At 43.0% G+C, this 21,184-nt stretch overlaps 1 protein-coding gene across 1 annotated transcript in view; it reads right to left on the bottom strand.

Moving 5' to 3' along the window:
• The window catches only part of stab2 (stabilin 2), a 197,289-nt gene that overhangs the window by 19,345 nt on the left and 156,760 nt on the right, over positions 1–21,184 (bottom strand). The window contains exons 54-63 of the mRNA XM_072269443.1: positions 21,061–21,117; positions 18,268–18,394; positions 17,660–17,809; positions 16,620–16,724; positions 14,982–15,089; positions 11,835–12,028; positions 7,833–7,974; positions 6,022–6,155; positions 4,439–4,604; positions 2,947–3,053 (exon numbers count right to left, since the gene is read on the bottom strand). Coding sequence (XP_072125544.1) covers positions 2,947–3,053; positions 4,439–4,604; positions 6,022–6,155; positions 7,833–7,974; positions 11,835–12,028; positions 14,982–15,089; positions 16,620–16,724; positions 17,660–17,809; positions 18,268–18,394; positions 21,061–21,117 — 1,290 coding nt within the window. The remainder of the gene's footprint in view (positions 1–2,946; positions 3,054–4,438; positions 4,605–6,021; positions 6,156–7,832; positions 7,975–11,834; positions 12,029–14,981; positions 15,090–16,619; positions 16,725–17,659; positions 17,810–18,267; positions 18,395–21,060; positions 21,118–21,184) is intronic.

Here is a 21,184-nt window from a genome sequence, read left to right as displayed (position 1 = left end):
TTTGTAACTCTGTTAAATGGTCTTTTGTCTTTTTCATACCTTTTTTAACTATTTCCATGAAACTTCAACTAATTAGGACAGCGGCTTACTTAAGCCAAAATGTACTGGTCCCAAAGTGTCTCAGTGAAGTGGAATCCACTTTGATCAAAGTAAAACTGGATCTTGACTTTTATCAACTCCTCTGAATGTCAATACACCATTACCAAGTATTCACTAATACCCTACAGTTCCAACAGTCGTTTTAAGGACACTGCTTCACTGATTCAAGGACATCAAAAATACAAATTTAATTAAATATTTAAATATTTTGGATTAATAAATGGGATAAATTGTAGAACATATGTACTTCAAGAAATTTTACCTATTTACTGTACATTTGGTATTCTATTTTGTCACACCTAGTTTGGGGTATGCATTGAATAACTCATGAAATAGGGTATCAATGTTCCCTACAGGGTTGGGTGTCAAATACATCCATGCAAACAATAAACTTCCCATCATTTGTCAGTGATAATAAACCTGATTCTTGATTCTTTTCCACTGTAAAGGACTTATCCTATTCCCCTTGGAAAGATTAACTTGTTTTATACATGGGTGTTGTTAAGTACTCAGTGCATGAAATTAGCTCAAACACAAGGAAATCTGCAGATGCTGGAAATTCAAGCAACACACATCAAAGTTGCTGGTTAATGCAGCAAGCCAGGCAGCATCTCTAGGAAGAGGTACAGTCAACCCTTCTCTGTATCTGCACTCACCAAGCAATGTTGTGTTCTTAACGATGCCCCACTGTGAGTAACTGTGAGTCACTGCCTCCATCAAGGAGCCAATGACAGCTGATGTGGCTCTGATATATCTGGCCATGATGTCTGTGAACTAGCGCTCACAGTACACCCAGTGAGGTCCGACCAACGCCTTATAAAGCGTCAGCATTACATTCTTGCTTTTATATTCTAATTCTCTCAAAATGAATGCTGGAGATTGCATTTGCTCTCCTGGAGGAGGGAAGAGTGGAAATAGAGACGGGGCTGGGAGGTGGAGGCTGCAAAGGGCTGCAGATGGTGCAGATTGATAGGGAGATGGGGAGGTGGAGAGAGGAGCCAGTGGGGGGAGTAAGGGGTTGACAGGCAGATTGAATGAATGGAGGAGGGGACAGAAACTAGGTGTGAGGAAATGAGTGGATCAGGAAGAAAGAGCAAAGGGAAGAAGTTTAACTGAAGTTGGAGAATTCAGTGTCCATGCTGTCAGATTGTAGACTACAAGACATAAAATAACTTGCGGATGTATAAAGATTGCTTTATCATTTTTCAACAATCCAAAATTATGTGATTTATATAGATCTATAACACAATTTTGTTTTATATATATATATATGTATATGTAAAATGCTGTAAAGTTTCACTGCTAATGTAATGGCTTTTCTGTAATGTTCCACTGCTAAGGTAATGGTTTCTCTGTAGCAGCAATGCTTGGGTTAGGACTAGAGATAACGGGGTATGTCAGCCAATGAGTGGGACATTGTTCTTTCTTGTGTGTCTGGGAGCCAGAAATTCATAGTCTTTTTGCCAGGGAGAGATGAGGAGAGTAGACGCAAATGGACAGAGTTGGTAGACCGCTGGACAGTGTGGACTTGGAGCGAGGGTCCGAAGGTCAGCGCCAGTTGCAGGAGGTCGATGGTGGATGAACGGCCTATTAGTGAGCTTCAATGTTTGAGTTTCATGAGAATGGGCCCTTTTTGTTTTTTTGTTTCTTTACTAACTATGTAGTCAAATTAAGAATTATAAAGCTCAATCATTTAATCGCATATTGTGTACTGTTTGATATTTCGTGGTACTGATTTGTAACAGGGGACATATGGCGCAGCATTTAGCCAAATGAGATTTCTTAAGTTTGGCCAGGCCTGGGGCGGGGCTATCATTCCCAACATTAAGCCACTAGCCAAAGCGTGAGTTACATATACATAAAAATTCAGTAGGACAGTGTAATCACTCAAGTCAAGGATGATGTTCTCCTAAGGGGTGTCTATGGTGGATCTTTAGATGCCTGTAGAGGTGTAGAGGCCGATCCAGGATATATTAAAAGGAGACTGCCTATATGTGACTTTGTTTAACACACGAGCAGCCACCACACGGTCCTTGACAGATCAGGGTCAGGGTCCAGTAGCATAAAATGCAAGATGACTGGTGACCCTTCACTGCTGCAGCCTTCTTCCATCTTCACTGTTGTTGTGATGTGTCATCATCTTCTGCCAACTCCACCGTCGAGTTCTTGGTTGGATCGCTTTCTGGCTGGAACCTCCCCCTTCACCTTATGCCATGGGTGACCCTACCAGGCGCTAAGCACCAGATGGCTAAACTCGGGATGGCATATTCTCTGAGGATTGTCACTTTGTTGTAGTGGAGAGATGTGTGAATTCCCTTAATTTTTTTTAATATAACTTTTGGTGAATTGGGTGTGGGATTTCTCTATATGAAGAGAATTCTAGGGTTCAGAGTTAAGTTTTCGCGTCATCTGTAAGAAGTTTGTATGTTCTCCTCATGAAGTGTGTGGGTTTCCTCCAGGTGCTCTGATTTCCTCCCACAGTCCAAAGACATACTGGTTAGTAGGTCGTTGAGTGTATTTAAGGCAGAGCTTGACAGGTCCTTGATCGGACATGGTATTAATGGTTATGGGGAGAAGGCTGTGGAGTGGGGCTGAGGAGGGGAGGGAAGGATCAGTCATGATTGAATGGCGGAGCAGACTCAATGGGCCAGATGGCCTAATTCTGCCTATGTCTTATGGTCCTTGTAAATTGTCCTGTAAATAGGCTAAGGTTAGGTTGGTGGGTTGCTGGGCGACGCGGCTCATTGGTCTGGAAGGGTCTGTTCCGTGCTGTATCTCTAAATAAATAAACAAACAAAAAATAACCGGCCTGTTGTGACATGCAATGACTAGAACGTATCTACTCACTGTCAGGAAGGAGGAGAACTTGTCGACGCTGGTTAGAACTTGTAACATGTTTCCGTTACATGAATATCCATCGCCCACGTAATCCTCCTTACAGGTACACTCAACATCTGTACAGAAACACGAGCAACACTTGAATGAGTAACTATTGACCATTACGTAGAACATAGATGAGCTCAGCAACCGGACAGGCCAAACAGGATTCTACTTTACACAAAATGTCCCTTTCCTGTCTGTCATCGTTATCCGTTCATTCCCTTTATATTCACGTGTCTATCCAAAAGCTTCTTAGTCTCCACCAAACTGCCTGCTTCCACCACACCCTCTGGTAATCCGTACCAGACATCTACCACTATCTGTGTTGAAAACAAGGGCTTTTATAGAAAGATTAATGATTAGGTTTATTTGTCACATGTACGAAGTGTATATTGACACATAAAGTGAAACGCGTTGTGTAATTATCTAATTAATTGTTTATTTAATCAGATTTTTAAACATTTTAAATGTTTTTTACTATTGTTTAACTTTTTAAATATTTTTTAAAATGAGCTTTATTTGTCACATGTACATCATCACATTAGAGTGAAATGTGTCGCTTGTGTCAACAACTAACACAATCTGAGGATGTACTGGGGGCAGCCCACAAGTGTCATCATGCTTCCAGTGTGCCCGCAACTTACTAACCCTAACCCATACATCTAAGGACGTAATGCTTTATAAGGCACTGGTGAGGCCTTACTTGGGGCCCAAAACTGTTCACAATACTCTGTGTTTAAGATTTAAGAAAGGATGTGCTGATATTGGAGAGGAGGTTCCTGGAATGATTCTGGGAATGAAAGGGTTATCTTATGACGAGCAATTAATAGCTCTGGGCTGGAATTTAGAAGGGGTATCTCAATGAAACCTATCAAATGTTGAAAGGCCTACATAGAGTGGATTTGAGAGGATATTCCTATAGTGCAGGAGCCTAGGATCAGAGGGAACAGCCTCAGAATAGAGAGATGTCCATTTAGAATGGAGATGAGGAAGAATTTCTTTAGCCAGTGAGTGGTGATTCTGTGGAATTTTTTGCCACAGGGGGCTGGGGAGGCCAAGTCATTGAGTATAATTAAAGCCAAGGTTGATAGGTTCTTAATTAGTCAGGGTGTGAAAGGTTACCAGGAGAAGGCAGGAGAATGGGGTTGAGAGAAAAATGGATCAGCCAGGGTGAAATGGCAAAGCAGACTCGATGGGCGGAATGACCTAATTCTGCTCCTATGTCTTATGGTCTTTGGATTGTGGGAGGAAATGGGAGTGCCCGGAGTAAACTCACGCATTCACGGGGAGAATATACAAACTCCTCACGGGGAGAATATACAAACTCCTCACGGGGAGAATATACAAATTCCTCACAGAAAGCAGCAGGAACTGAACTTTGATCACTGGTGCTCCTCACCTTTAAACTTCTCCCCCCAACAGAAAAGGTCTCCATGGTATGGAGTAAGATTGTTCTTACCCTTCATTCTGTAGCAGAAGACATCCCATTTTTCACTGGTGTTAACCCGGGGGCCATAGTCCACAATGCCCACGTGACCCTCACCGCATTTCGGATTGGAGTAACTGGTTGGATAAGATACCCTCTGTCCATTCAGCCAACCTGCTGCACACATGTGGTATCCTGCCTGAAATCAGAACCAGGAGGTCTTTCAACACAAGAGCCTGAAGATGCTGGAGTCTGGAGAAACACACAAAACGCTGGAGGAGTCCAGTCCAGATGATGGGTCTCGGCCTAAAACGCTTACTGTCCAATTACCTCCACAATGCTGCCGAACCCACTGAGTTCTGCAGTGTTTCATCAAACGTTTTGAATGACCAACACACAAAACTGTGGAGGGATCCTGTTCAAAGGAAGGGCCTCAACTCAAAACGTTGTCTGTCCATTTCCCTCCGCGGATGCTTCCTGACTCACAGGGCTCTTCCAGTGTTTAGTGAGTAGATTATTCTACATGTTTGTTGAAACTGGTCCAGTTTAATACAAAACATGCTCAATGCAAAATTATTGCATATTATAGCTACCAAGGCATGGATAAGGCAATTTACATTGGTTTAGGGCACAGCTAGGTATGTACAGATGAAAGCAAAACAAGAAGGAGTTGTGGAGAAGCAGGAGAGGTTCGCGGACAGCACAACCACTTTGGATGAAAATGCCATGGAATCAGACTGCCTGCCTGTGGTTCTGCATTAGTGAGACTGAGCATAAACTGGAGAGAAACAACTTCATTCTGTCTGGGCACTTGCAACACAGGGAAGGGGTTCGATAACACAGGAAAGGTCCTCCATTAACACAGGAAAGGTCCTAGATAACACAGGAAAGGTCCTCCATCAACACAAGAAAGGTCCTCCATTAACACAGGAAAGGTCCTAGATAACACAGAAGAGTCTCCCATTCTGCTCATCACCAGGCTCAAGGTCAGCTTCTATCCCACTGTCATCAGACTTCTCTCTTAGATGATAAGGGGAAATCTCGACCTCAAGTCTACCTCATCATGGCCTTGTGCCTTATTGTCTACTTGCACTGCACATTCTCTGGAACTGTAACATTCTGGTTTTGCTTGACCCCTGTACAACCTTAATGTACTGTTATTGTGAAATGATCTGCATAGACTACCTGTTAAAGTTTTTCACTATATCTCAGTACACAGGACAACAGCAAACCAATTACCAATGACCTCTCTCTAGTGATGAATGTGTAATTCCTCCTACAAGACCTTCAAAACCTGCGACCTCTATAGGCAAGAAGGATGTAGTGCAGGGAAACACCACAACCTGCAGGTTCCCATCCACATTGCACACCATCCTGATCTGGAAATATATCCCATTCCTTCATCATATCTTGGTCTAAATCCTGGATCTCTGTACCCAACAATACTCTGGAACCATTGTCACCAGAAAGACCACTGTAGTTCAAGAAGATGGGTTACCATCACCTTCTAGGGGGCAGTTAGGGATGGGAAATAAATGCCTTACCATTAATGCCTACTCCCCATGAAAGAACAAAAACCAATCTGCTTTGAGGATGCACAGAAAGAGGCAACAGACCTGTTGAGCGTAGGATAGCTGATTGTACGTAGCCAACACGGCTTCATGTCCACTGCATAGTTCACGTGCTTGAGTATAGTTAAGCTTGTATTGTCCCTTTGTGGATCGTAGATGGAAAACGCCCACTTTTTTGTCTAACGAAGAGAAAAAACACGGTTCAAACAGTATCCAGGACAAATTGAGCCTTTCAGTGACCTCAAAGTTTGTCATGGTAACACAAGATTGGACAGCCTCAGACTAGAAGAATGTCCCCTCAGAACAGAGACGAGGAGGAATTTCTTTAGTCAGAGGGTGGTGAATCTGTGGAATTCTGGAGGCCAAGTCATTCGGTACATTTAAAGCAGAGGCTGATAGGTTTTTGAGCAGTAATGGATTCAGAGGTTATGGGAAGAAACAGGAGAATGAGGTTGAGAGGGATAATAAATTGAGTAGACTCGATGGGCTGAATGGCCTAATTCTGCTCCTATGTCTTATGGTTTAAGAAAACAAATCTCAGGTTAGTATATGGTAACATACACTCAGTGGCCACTTTATTTTGCACTTTGTTTACCTAATAAAGTAGCCACTGAGCATATGTCTGTGGTCTTCTGCTGCTGTAGCCCGTCCACTTCAAGATTCAGCCTGTTGTGCCCCCAGAGATGGTCTTCTGCACACCACTGTTCTAACACTGTTGACTCGATGGGTGGAATAGCATAATTCTGCTCCTACAACTGATAGTTTTATAGTCTTATCTGGTATTTTATAACAACAGAATAACAATTTGATTGTTACTTCTTATTATGCAATAAACAAAGTTACATTTTATTTATTTAGTTATTGAGATACACCCCCCCCCCCCCGATATAATCACAGGACAGTTTACAATGACAAATTATCCTACATATTGGTACATTTTTGGACTGTGGGAGGAAACCCATGCGATCACAGGGAGAACGTACATACTCCTTACAGACAGTGACAGGAATTTTCTGATACTGCGCTTATCTTTTAACATGGACGTGTAATGCTTTCACACATCACTGTTAAAGATTGAATCTAGAGTCCTTTTGTTAATTCCTCAAAAAACTCTTCAATATATTCCATCTTTTATTCTCCTTAGAAAGTGGGTAACTTAGGATAAATATTTCATTTGAAAGGTGGCTAAACTAACTTCCCAGTACTCTGTACTGCACTGGGGTGTGAGACTAGATATTTAAGTTTCAGTCTCTAGTGTGGAATTCTAAAGTTAATTTGTGTTGTAGGAAATTCTTCGGGCAGAGGGTAGTCTCCATTGTGGAGGGTTGTGGAGACTAAATCATTGGGGGCAGCACAATAATGTAGCGATTAGCACAGTGCTTTACAGAACCAGTGGCTGGAAGATCAGGGTTCAATTCCCACCACTGACTGTAAAGAGTTTGTATGTTCTCCCTGCGACCACATGAGTTTCCTTTGGGTGTTCCAGTTTTCTTGCACGTACCAAAAACATATGGGTTAGGGTTAGTCAGTTGTGGGTGGGCTACATTTGCACCGGACACTTGCGGGCTTCCCCAGCACAGTCCTCACCTGTGTTAGTCATTGACGTAAAATGATGCATTTCACTGTATGTTTTGATGTACATGTGACAAATAAAACTAATCTTCTTTCTTTTTAAGCTTCTTTCATGAGATTGAAGGGTTGGAAAGATTGAAGGGTTATGGAGAACTTTCACAAGAGATGAGCTGAGCATTAATTATATTGAATAGTGGGGCAGGCTTGAAAGTCCAAATAGCATATCTCCAATGCTGGTTTCTCGGATCTTTAAATACAAATATTAAAATGCAGATAACACTTACCCTCAAAATGAAGGTCTGTGCATTTGGCGTTTGCGTGACACTTTCCATTGTCTTGGAGACATCGATTAACGAGGACCTCTTTGACTGTGCAGTTGGTTCCATCCCCAACGTAGTTATCTTTGCATGCACACTTGCGTCTGTTCTGTTGTAAAAGGGCATCAGGTTAACCAACAGTTAATGATGGCGTGTGTAGAGTATTCTCTGTTGATTTTGATTAGAAACCATATTTGCAAGAAATGGCAGAGAGTTGTGGACACTGTTCAGCACTTCACGGAAACTTGTTTTCCCTCCAGGTACTTTGTCCACCCTTCTTGCAGTCTCACTGGCTTTCTTTCCACTTGCAATCGCATCGGCTTTCCACTCAACTTTGGATCAACTGGACAATAGCAATCCCTGTGTCAGGCTGCTGTTTATTTATTACAGCTCAGCATTCAACATCGTCACCCCCTCAGTAATAATCAACAAAACTTGGGCCCCAATCCCACTCTGCAAATGGATCCTTATCTTCTCATCTGGAGACATTTTGGGACACTTTAGAGATTCTTAGATAGACACATGGATGAAAGCAAAATGGAGGACTCTGTGGTAAGAAGGGTAGACTGATCTTGGAGAAAGGTTAAAAGGCCAGCACCACATCGTGGGCCCAAGTAATGTTCTATGTTTCATGTTTCATGTTCTATGCCTCAGTAAAGCAGCCAGCATAATCAAAGACTTCATACACCCGGGGCATTCTCGCTTCTCCCCCTTCCCATCCTGCAGACAATACAAAAGCCCAAAAGCATGTACCACCAGGCTGAAGGACAGAGCTATCTCACTGTTTTTAGACTACTGAATGTTTCTATCATTCGATAAGATGGATTCTTGACTTCACGTTCCACCTCCTTCTGGCCTTGCATCATACTGTCTACTTGCACTATTCTGTGTCTGTATTGTAATAGTTTATTCTGCATTCTTTTATCGTTTTACCTTGTTTTACCTCAATGCACCATTGTAATGAATTGATCTGATTGGACGGTAAGCAAGACAAATTTTTCACTTGGTACATGTGACAATACTAAACCAAGTAACCAGTTTAAATGCTTACCCTATGAAGCTTAACGGGAGTTGCAATTAAAGGACTTGTAACTTTGTGATTAGACTGAACAGTACAGCTATTTTGTCAAGGAGTTCAAAAAAGAGGTCTTCAAATTTTTAAGTGTTTGAAAAGAGTGGATGTAGAAATCCTTCTGGTTATTGGGATCAGCATTAGTATAACTACAGGATAGTTTAAAATAAATAGAGTGCACAGGTTTAAGGTGCAAGGATTAAGATTTAACATAGTCATTGAGTAATGCAACATGCAAAAAGGCCCAACTTGCCCGTTCTGACCATGGTGTCCACCAAACTAGTCCCCATTGCCAGTGTTTGGCCTGTATCTTTCTAAACCCCTCCTATCCATTGGAATCCTAAGATGCAAACCTTTCCTACAAAGGGTAGTGTGCATATGGAATGAGCTGCCAGAGGAAGTGGCCGATACAGGTACAATTACATTGCTTAAAAGACACTTGGACAGGCACATGGATAGGGAAGGTTTATAGGTCAAATTCAGACAAATGGGACTAGCTGAGATGGACCCCTTGGTCAACAAGGACCAGCTGGGCCGAAGGGCCTCTTTCTGTGCTGTAGGACTCTATGACTCTAAATCCAATGGAGAATGTGAAAGGAAAGGATTGTCTCTTTCCGATCGAGGAGAACAGGGAATGAGAAATGAAGCCTATACAGAGAGGGATATATGGCTGAAAATATCTTGAGTAGAACCTAATAGACACATTGACCAGTTGGGTTAAGAAGCAGCCTTAGGTTATCACAAAGCACGCTACAGCAAAAATTTACTTTTTGACATGAATTACAGCTGCGTTAAGCAGTCCTGGTCTGCAAGATGCAGAGAATTGTGAACTCAACCAGACCATTGCGTAACGCTGCTCCCCTCTGTTGACTACGTCTGAATATCCTGCTGCCACGGGAAAGCAGCCAACATGATGAATGATTCCTCCCAGCCTGGTCGTCCTCTCTCCTCCCCCTATCCACCAGGTAAAGGATACAAAGCTTGGGAATACGTACCACAAGGCTCAAGGACAGCTTCTCTCTCACTACCAACAGGCCCTTGAGTGCCCCTCATACACTAAAGTTGAACTCTCGATCTCTTTGCCTACCTCCTCATGACCCTTGCACTTTATTTATCTGCCTGCATTGTACTTTCCCTGCAATTGCAACACTACCCTCAGAGGCCACTTTACTAGTTACCTCTTGTACCTGATAGAGTGGCCACTGTGTGACTGTTCATGGCCTTCTGCTGCTGTAGCCCACCTACTTCAAGGGTCGGCATTCAGAGGTGCTCTTCTGCACACCACTGTTGCAACATGTGGTTATTTGAGTTGCTGTCGCCTTCCTTGCGGCATGAAACAGTCTGGCCATTCTCCTCTGACCCCTTTCATTAACAAGGTGTTTTCACTCACAGAACTGCTGCTCACTCGATGTTTTTCACACCATTCTCTGTAAGTTCTAGAGACTTGTGAATGAAATTCCCAGAAGATCACCAGTTTCTAAGATACTCAAACCACCCCATCTGGCACCAACAAACTTTCCACTGTCAAAGTCACTTAGATCTCATTTCTTCCCCATTCTAATGTTTAGTTTGAACAACAATTGAACCTCTTGACCATGTCTTCGTGCTTTTATGCTTTGAGTTGCTGCCACATGATTGGCTGATTAGATACTTGCATTAATGAGCAGGTGTACAGGTGTACCTAATAAAACAGCAACTGGGTTTATGTTCTTCACTCTGTATTCTTTCACTACCTTATAGAATCATAGACCACTACAGCTTAGAAACTGGATCTTTGGCCCATCTAATCGATGCGAACCAGTTTTTCTGTCCAGTTTCATCTATCTGCACCTGGAACATAGCCCTCCATTACCCCCACCCCCCCATCCATGTACTTATCCATTGAGAGTTGAGTCCTCTGTTTGTCAGGGTTGACCATGGATATTGGGTCCTATCTGTCCAGATATGCAAGCCTGAGCAGTATGATATGGAGAGCAAGCTGTTGCCCATGTAGCAAACTCCTCCTCTCCACACACCTGAGGAGACCGATACAGTTTGGCACCAGAAGCATTACAGGAGCTGCCAGTCAGCATTGAACTCAATGTAGGACTGCCTTACGGACTCCAGCCCCAGATTTTTTGCTCAGGGTTTACTCTCGAAGCCTTCCCCATGAGTGGGTATAGCTGCAAGGTAGCGGAGGTTTGAGATCAGAGTTTTCCTTCTCCTGGATGAGCTGCCAACCACGGCTGATGAGCTCCATCTGCCCGAAGCCACTGGTTTTAAAGCACCAGTAACCTGCCTTTGTCACTTCTCCTGTCAGTAGAAATGGTTCTGCCGGGCTTAGTAGCTAAGCCAAATGGGAGATTGGATCAGCTCATGATAGAATGGTGGGGCAGACTCGATGGGCCGAACGGCCGGCTTCGGCTCCTTTGTCTTATGGTCTTATGTGAAGGTCAGGAGCTGGTCTTGGTTGTCAGAGACTATTTGAGGTGCACGCCATTGGGAGCACTTAATAGGTAGTGGGAGCTTGTCCCCATTACCAGCCCTGGCAATAACAACTTTAAGTAACTTCCCCTAAATGTTGATAACAAATCTGCATCCATCATATTCACCAGCAGCTCATTCCAGACTCAAGTTACTCTTAAATATTTCACCTTTCACCCTTAACCTAAGACCTCTAGTTCTATGTAATGACGTATGGAATGATCTCCCTGGATGGCACCAACAAAAAATCCTTTTCTCTTTATTTCGCTATCTGTGACAATAATAAACCAATTCAATCCATGCCTGGGTCAAGGTTCACCAGAAGATTTATTGATTGGCTTTTTGTTTGCTATGTGTGACTATTTAAACATTCACGTTTATGAATATAGCAGTTAAACTTGTTACTAAATTTCTCTGAGTCACTCTATGCTTACCGCGCCTGTCACTGTACAGATTGCATGTTCATGGCAGCCTCCGTTGTACCCATCCGCACACAGATCTATCGGGTCGCACACGTAGCCATCGCCAGAGTAGTCTCTTTGACATTTGCAGGTGACATTTACGCCAGTTTGGGAGCATTTGGCAAATTCCGAACAGCCTCCGTTATCCTGCGCGCACTGATTAACGACTGGATTGGGCGATAAGAAATAAAGTTAGTCAAAAGCGGCAGCAGAGCTTTGTACACAGTGTGAAACCTAGACTCAGTAACAGTCACTTCCCCCAAGCAGTCAGACTAATCAACATGTCTGCCCATTAACCCACCCCACCATCAGCCACCATCATTACATCCACATCAGCCATTCCTCTCCACAGCCCCTCAGCACCCTTCACCACCACCCCCCCCCATGCACTCACACCCCACACCTCTCACCTACACTGATACAGTCACTGTTTTATTCGGTTGTCACACGTCCTGACGCTACCTAGAAGAGTTCCTCTTGCCAAGAGTCACTTTGGCACTTTATCGCCTCCTGTCTGAGACACCTTACGTACAGACACTCCTGCATCTAGCGTCACTTTATGTACATACAATCAATCTATGTATATAAGCCAACCTTGTGTGTCCACACTCAACAGTCACTTGTACGTTGTGTTTTATAGGGTGCTTTTATATTTGCATTTATTGTGTTTGTTACGCTGCATCAGATCCGGAGTAACAATCATTTTGTTCTCCTTTACACTCATGCACTGAAGAATGACAATAAACAATCTTTAATCTTGAATTGAATCTTAATTAGGGAAATGGGAGTGTGCAGGAGTAAGGCACTGAGAGAAAAAGTGAGCCATAATATTACTGAATGGCTCGAGGGGACCCTTCCTGCCCCCTTCTTCTACACTTCTACAGCCTGAAGTAGTACTGCAGTAAAATATTCTCAAGGTATTTATTTATTTAGAAATACAGCGCGGAACAGGCCCCCCACCGTCCACCAGCCCACTGATTTAACACTAGCCTAGTCACAGGACAATTTGCAATAACTAATTAACCTACTAAACGGTTTTAGAATGACTTTTGGGTTTAGCACACATTTATATTTAGCAAATGACTTCTCAGCCACCAGTCTTCAAATCTGAATGGAAATTGTGGATTTAATTTAAATGACTAATAGATTCCTAAAAGCCATGAATCACAGACCAGACAATGCTGACTAAAATTCATTTAGATGTCCGTGGTGTGGGTACGTATCAGGAGGTGTGTAGTTTCAAAGAAGCATTGTAAATATAGAATTGTCCTTTGATGTTTAGCACATAAAATATCAAGCCCCACTTTGGGCCAGTGAGATCTTCAACTGAAAGGGCATCAATGTGCTGCCTGCTATATCTTGTTCTGTTGAATAAAGAAGCTGCTTCATATCTACCAGCAATTTTCTCCGGTGACTTCATTCACAGAGTGCCTTTAGAATGAGGGAAGAAACCCACTCGGTCACGGGGAGAATGTGCAAGCTCCTTACAGATGGTGCCAGAATTGAGCTCCGAATTCGGACGCCCCCTGCTGCAATAGTGCCGTGCAAACTGCTATGCTACCCTAATACAGTGATAATGGACCATAGAAATTCCATGGCATGGCAAGGTCAAGTTTAATTGTCATTCAACAATGCACCAGAATAGAGCCAAGTGAAACAGTGTTCCTCCTGGGCCAAGGTACACAGTACCAAGAGTCACACATAGCACACAGCACATGTAACTACGGTAGCAGGAAACATATGGTTACAAAATATATTAACACATTAAAAATATAGCCCAAGTCCCTGTGTGTCATGGCCTGTAGATTGATGGTGTCCTGAAGGATAGATTTAGAATCATAGAACTTTACAGTACAGGAGCAGAGGTTCTGCCCTCAATGGATGAACAAGCACCAGAAAGTTCCTCCTAGTTTGTTAAAGAGTTGCTAGCCTTGGAGAGGGATTACTGGGAAAACAAATATATTGGTATATTTTCCACCTGAGTTTGAAAAGGGATTAAAAAGAGACGGGCAAAGAGCAACTTGCCCACTTGTGTGTCTTGTACCGAGGAGGGTTCTAAAAAAAAAATCAGGCTTAATAGAATTCTGCATTTATTCTGCTCAGTCATATCTGCCTTCTGCTTGCTCGTATACTTTAGCAAACGTAACACTAAAAATTAATAATAGAAAAATAAGGTTTCTAAACCCGAATTTTTAAAATCTTTTCTCCTATAAATATATTTTAAGCCAAAGTGATCGCAGGTGCTATACTAACTATTGCACGTCCATGCTGCACTTAGCTTAGTAGTACAACAGGTCACTCGTTGCTGGTAGCTTTGGTTTCAGCTCACTGTGAGTGGGGGGAGGGGAAATACTACACTCAGTGGCCACTTTATTATGTACACCTGCTTGTTAACGCAAATATCTAATCAGCCGATCACACAGCAGCAGCTTAATGCATAAAAGCATGCAGACTTGGTCAAGAGGTTTAGATCAAACATCAGAATGGTGAAGGAATGTAAACTAAGTGATCTTGACTGTGTTGCTGCCACATGGGGTAGATTGAGTATCTTAGAAACTGCCGATCTCCTGGGGTTTTCAGAGACAACAGTCTCTAGGATTTACAAAGAATGGTGCAAAAAATCCGAAAAAAAATCCAATGAACGGCAGTTCTGTGGGTGAATATGTCTTGTTAATGACAGAGATCAGAGGAGAATGGCCAAATTGGCTCAAGCTGACAGGAAGGTGACAGTAACTCATATAACCACGCATTACAACAGTGGTGTGCAGAAGAGCATCTCTGAATGTACAGCACGTGGAACCTTGAAGTGGATGGGCTACAGCAGCAGAAGACGATGTGCGTGTGGACAGGAGGCACCTGCAAAGTGGCACCTGACAGTAGTGTTGAACATTATGTATGAAGGTCTTCGGTGCAGGCATAAATGAGTTACACAGGTGAAGGTTTTAAGGAGTGTGGGATGTTTGGATTTAGGTCACAGATCAGCCATTGGATGGAAGATCAGGGTGAAGGGACTGATTTTTCACTCCTTCCCACATTAATTCTCATCAGGAAACTTCTCTGTCTCCCCACTTTGCACAAGGACATCACCGCAGACGGCTCTCGATGAAGAAGGTGAACTACCTGTGCAGGTGCGTCCGTCACCTTCATAGTAGAGTTTGCATTCGCAGGTATTGTTTTCCTTGCAGACCGCATCAGCAGAACAAGGAGGGGAACACTGCGGTTTCACATCTGTAGGTAAGAGGCATGACCATTACCATACCAAGTCCAAAGTACATACAGTGTATGTTACCATATACAACCCTAAGTTTCAGTCAATAGATTAATAACCATAACAGCATCAATGAAAGACTGCACCAACTTGGGTGTTCACAACAGTGTGCAAAAATTAACAAAGGATGCAAATACAATGAGAAACAAATACAGTAATAACAATAAATAAATATTGAGAATATAGAATGAAGAGTCCTTGAAGGTGATTCCATAGATTGTGGGAACACTTCAGTGATGGGGCAAGGGAAGTTATCTCTTTTGGTTCAAGAGCTGGATGGTTGAGGGGTAATAACTGTTCCTGAACCTGGTGGTGTGAGGTCCGAGGCTCCTATACCTCATTCCTGATGGTAGCAGTGAGAAGACAGCATGTCCTGGCTGGTGGGGTTGGGGGGGTTCCCTAACGATGGGTGCTGTATTCCTGCGACAGTGTTTCATGTAGATGTGCTCAGTGGTGGGGATGGATTTACTATTGATGGACTGGGCCATATCCACTACTTTTTGTAGTGCCTTGTGGTGCAACTGTGCTGACGAAGATCATGGAGACGTTGTTACCAATCTGCACTGACCAGGGTCTGCAAGAGAGGAGATCGAGGATCCAATTGCACAAGGAGGTATTGAGGCCAAGGTCTTGAAGCTTATTGATTAGCTCAGAGGGATTGATGGTATTGAATACTGAGTTTAGTTGGTAAAAAGCATCCTGATGTATGCAATATCAGAGGCTGTAATACAATAGCATGTGCTTCTTGGAAATGGACAGCAAGAAAACACCTTGGAAATTCAGAGATCCATGTATTTCTTTCTGCTGGTTTATTGAAAGAAACCCAATGGACTCAGACTGTTCTGGCCAGTGATTCTAAAGGGAATCACTGAATGTTCCAAATTTAGGAAGACTTGACTCTAAGTTTGGGAATTACTGAGTGACAGATGTTGTCATGTCTGTCATTCTGTTCCATTAATGCTGGGAATCTCCAACATCTACATTGAGGAAACCCCCCATGTCGATCCAACACCAGCCAGGTTTGGAATAGGACAAACTGTATATTTCAATGGGGATTGTTTACTTGGAGAAAAGGAATAATTTAAAAAACTATTTTCTTTTGCCCAATGTCTGTTTTGATTTGTAAAATGTTTCAGTTTTGATTCATTTTACTGTGTATTTGCTACAGAGGGCTGTGGAGACCATTGGTTGTACTTAAGGCAGAGACTGATTGCTTCTTGATTGGTGAGGGGTTAAGGGTTACAGAGAGAAGGTGGGAGAATGGAGTTGAAAAAAGATCAGCCATGATAGAATGGTGGAGCAGACTGGATGGGCAAAATTGATTAATTTTGCTTCTCTGTCTTAGTTTGTATAAATTTTTGAATAATTAAATAATCTTGATATCACCTTTAATAATGTATTAAAGTCTCTGAAAGCAGATGAGTTTAAAAGCTACCAACAAAATGTGACAGGTTTCAACCTGTGCTGCCTTTCATTTGCTGTTTACGTACTGAGTTGTGTTTCACAGTGGATGCCTGTCCATCCTTCATCGCAGAAGCAAGTTCCTTGGCCCTCAATACCCTCCTCACATTTTCCATTTTCAGTGCACTCACAGTCTGGAAGAAAAGCAAATTCACAGTCCATTGAGTTCTGATTTGTACACGTGATAAAACGTGAAGGGTTGGTTCATAGAACATAGAACAGTGCTGCACAGTATAGACCTTTCAGCCCATGATGTTGTACCAAAGATCAACCTGCTCTAAGATCAATCTCATCCTTCCCTCCCCCATAGCCCTCCATTTTTCTTTCATATACAGTACTGTGCAAAAGTCTTAGGCACATACAGTACATATAGCTCGGGTGCCTAAGACTTTTGCACAGTATTGTGCATTTGTTAGAATAGGAATGGGGTTAGGAAACAGAAATAAGGGTACTTAGCTTTGTATTAGCTTAGTTAAGTGTTATTTTGTAACTTAAAAGACATAATACATACTGTGAAAAATCTTAGGCACCCTAGCTATATATATTTGCCTAAGACTTTTGCACTGTACTCTGTGTGCCTGTCAAAGAGTCTCTTAAATGTCTGTTATAAATCTGTTTCTACCACCATCCCTGGCAGGGTGTTCCACTCACCCACCGTTCTCAGTGTTAAAAAACGTACCTCTGACTTCCACCTATACCCTCCCCCAATCACCATAAAACTATGCCCCTTTGAATGAGCCATCTCTGCCCTCAGAATGGCTGTCCATCCGATCTACTCCTCTTACCCTATCAAGTCACTGCTCATCCTCCTTCGTTCCTTTCATATTGGCCATTTTTGGCTTGGGAAAAGCGTTTGGCTGTCTGTTCGATCTATGCCTTTTATTATCTTGTACACCTCCTTCACTCCAAAGAGAAAAGCCCTAGCTCGTTCAATCTCTCCGTAAACCATGCTCTCTAATCTGGTCAGCATTCCGGTAAATCTCCTCTGCACACTCTCCAAAGCTTCCACATCCTTCCTTTACAGGAACAAAAATGACAGAAAGCCGGTTTCTGTTCAGCATCAGCTTACCGGTACACTCTGGTCCCCATCGCCCAGGCAAGCAGAGCTCACAAGCGGACCCCTTAAATCCAGGCTTGCACGTGCAGTTTCCTGAACCTGTGAGCTGGTCGTCACACACCCCGTGGGAATTGCATGGATTCTCAGCACTGCCTGGGCAAGCTACAACAGAAGGGAAGCAGGTGCTTACAGGTCTTGTACTGAAAAGTAGGCAAGCAGTGAGGGCAGTAGCGATTGAGGTTTACAAGATTGTGATGGGTTTTATAGGGTTAAGGACCAACAATCAAGGATCAACTTTATTCACCTTATACATTTACATACATTGGGAATTTGCTGTGGTGTGTTGGTGCGATATGCAACAAAAAAGAAACATTCAGCAATTAATTTGATGCAAACATTGTATTTAACTGTATGCTTCGATGTCCATGTGCCAGAAAAAGCTGATCTTCTCTGGAAGGGCGGAAACGGAAAACCGGAAACCAAAGCTACAGGAGTACAAACACATCCGAGGCCAGAGATGGGGAGCGAATTAGAAGTGAAGGATTTGGGATTAATCGCACACACATCCTCTCAGTCATAACCCAAGCAGCACGTTGGTCGGGCAGAAGGCAGCCTCTCACCTTTACAATTTTTTCCAAAGTAGTTGCTGCAGCATTTAGGTTTCTGGATTATGAGGGTGCACGGTTGCTGGCAGCCTTCGAGGTCCTCATGGAAAGTGTTGCGGTACGTGCATTTCACCTTCTCCCCCTGAGTGTCACAGAACACGGACAATGAGGAACAGTTCACACTAACTCACTCTTTTAATATACATTATTTCTGTTTTTGCACAATTTTAATCTATTCAATGTACATACACTGTTATTGATTTACTTGTTCATGTATTTTTTCTTCTTCTATATTATGTATTGCATTGAACTGCTGCTGCTAAGTTAACAAATTTCATGACATGTGCCAATGTTAATAAACCTGATTCTGATTCTGACTTGCTCTCCCCCAAGGACCAAGGCTGACCTGGGGCTAATTAGTTAACATTAAACTGTCTGCTAGAGGGACTCAGTGTGTCGAGCAGCGTTTGTGGGAGGGAAAGAATTGTTGATCAAGGATCAATTGAAACAGTTGAAACATCAACGATTCCGATAGTCAGCAATGTTGGCTAAGGAACATGAGGACATACTGGAGTTCCCCATTCATCCAGATGGTGAATGTCTTTTTACATTCAGCTGAGAGAGCTGGCTAAGTCTTTGCATAACAACCCCCACCCTTACCAACAAAAGTTGAAAATTCTGACTGAGAAGTACTCTCTCAATACTGAAGTATCAAATAATCAAGGATCAACTTTATTCACCATATACATTTATATGTACTGTATTAGGAATTTGCTGTGGTGTGTTGGCATGACATGCAACAAAAACAACATCTAACAATTATAAAGAATAAAAATTATATGTAGTTCGAGGTTAGTATAGATATGGAATAAGTTGTTGTTCTTTAATCTATGTTGATGCCTTAGACTGCACAGACATAAGGAACATGACTCTTAGCTTCTGACTCTCAGTAAGGTCCCACAACAAAAATGCAGGCCTTTGAATCGGGAACGTGGCTTGCTGTTCTAACGTGATTAGTTGACTGACCACTGCACAATGTCAACTTACAGACACTGATCAGACCTCACTTGGAGTATTGCGAGCAATTTTGGCCTTTCAAATAAAGTATGCACTTGCTTTGGAGGGGGTCCAGAGGATGTTTACGAGAGTGATCCCAAGAATGAAAGGGTTAATGTATGAGGAGCATTTGATGGCTCTGGTCCTGTACTCGCTGGAGTTTAGAAGAATGAGGGGGATCTCACTGAAACCTATAAAATATTAAAAGGTCTAGATAGAGTGGATGGGGAGAGGGTGTTTCCTATACAGGGATGCTAGGACCAAAGGACACAGCCTCAGAAAAGAAAAATGTCCCTTTAGAATTGAATTGAATTGACTTTATTTCTTACATCCTTCACATACATGAGGAGTAAAAATCTTTGCATTATGCCTCCATCTAAATGTGCAATGTGCAATCATTTTAATTTATAATAATTCATAATAAATAGAACAGACAATGTAATATAAAATACACACAAATCAGCATGAGTTAATCAGTCAGATGGCCTGCTGGAAGAAGCTGTCCAGGAGCCTGTTGGTCCTGGCTTTTATGGTGCGGTACCGTTTCCCGGATGGTAGCAGCTGGAATAGATTGTGGTTGGGGCAATTTGGGTCCCCAATGATCCTTCGGGTCCTTTTTACACACCTGCCTTGTAAATATCCAGAATCATGGGAGGTTCACAACTACAGATGCGCTGGGCTGTCCGCACCACTCTCTGCAGAGTCCTGTGATTAAGGGAGGTACAGTTCCCATACCAGGCAGTGATACAGCCAGTCAGGATGCTCTCAGTTGTGCCCCTGTAGAGAGTTGGTAGGATTTGGGGTCCATACCAAACTTCTTCAACCATCTGAGGTGAAAGAGCTGCTGTTGTGCCTTTTTCACCACACAGCTGGTGGGTACAGACCACATGAGGTCCTCAGTGATGTGTATGCCAAGGAAATTAAAGCTGTTCACCCTCTCAACCCCAGATCCATTGATGTCAATAGGGGTTAGCCTGTCTCCATTCCTCCTGTAGTCCACAACCAGCTCCTTTGCTTTTGCGACATTGAGGGAGAGGTTGTTTTCTTGGCAGCACTGTGCCAGAGAGATGACTTCTTCCCTGCAGGTCACCTCGTTATTGTTTGAGATTAGGCCAATCAATGTAGTGTCGTTGGCAAATTTAATTAGAAGATTAGAGCTGTGGGTGGCGACATAGTCATGGGTATACAGGGAGTAAAGGAGGGGACTCAGTCCACAGCCCTGAAGGGCTGCTGTTTTGAGAGTTAGAGGGACAGAGGTGAGGGAGCCCACTCTTACCACCTGCCAGCGATCTGACAGGAAGTTCTGAATCCAGCTGCACAAGGCATGGTCAAGGCCGAGGTCTCTGAGCTTCTTGTCGAGCCTGGATGGAATTATGGTGTTGAATGCTGAACAGTAGTCCAAGAACAGCATATTCACATAGGCATCCTTCTTCTCCAGATGCGTAAGGACGGTATGTAGAGCAGTAGCTAGTGCATTGTCTATCGATCGGTTGTGTACAGGGATGAAAAGGAATTTCTTCAGCGGAGGGTGTTGAATCTGTGGAATTCGTTGCCACAGATGGTTGTGGAGGCCAAGTCATTGGGTATACTTAGAGTGGATATTGATTAATAAGGGTGTCAAAGGCAACGGGGAGAAGGTAGGAGATTAGAGTTGAGAGGGATAATAAATCAGCCGAAGCGGAATGGTGGAGAAAACTAGATTGGCTGACTGGCCTAAATCTGCTCCAATGTCTCGTGGCCTTGTGGTCTTACCTTGGGTTTGCTTGATGAAGGGCAGGGAGGTGTGATTCTGCAGCTGCCACATCTTCCCTGTGAAGACAGAAACCAATGTTCAACACTGTACTCAACAGAACACCTCACAACGTCTCTCAGGAGT

Source organism: Mobula birostris, chromosome 9 (genome assembly GCF_030028105.1).
Source record: "Mobula birostris isolate sMobBir1 chromosome 9, sMobBir1.hap1, whole genome shotgun sequence".
Taxonomy (NCBI): domain Eukaryota; kingdom Metazoa; phylum Chordata; class Chondrichthyes; order Myliobatiformes; family Myliobatidae; genus Mobula; species Mobula birostris.
Note: the sequence above shows the minus strand (reverse complement) of the source record. Positions and strands in the feature narration are given on the sequence as shown.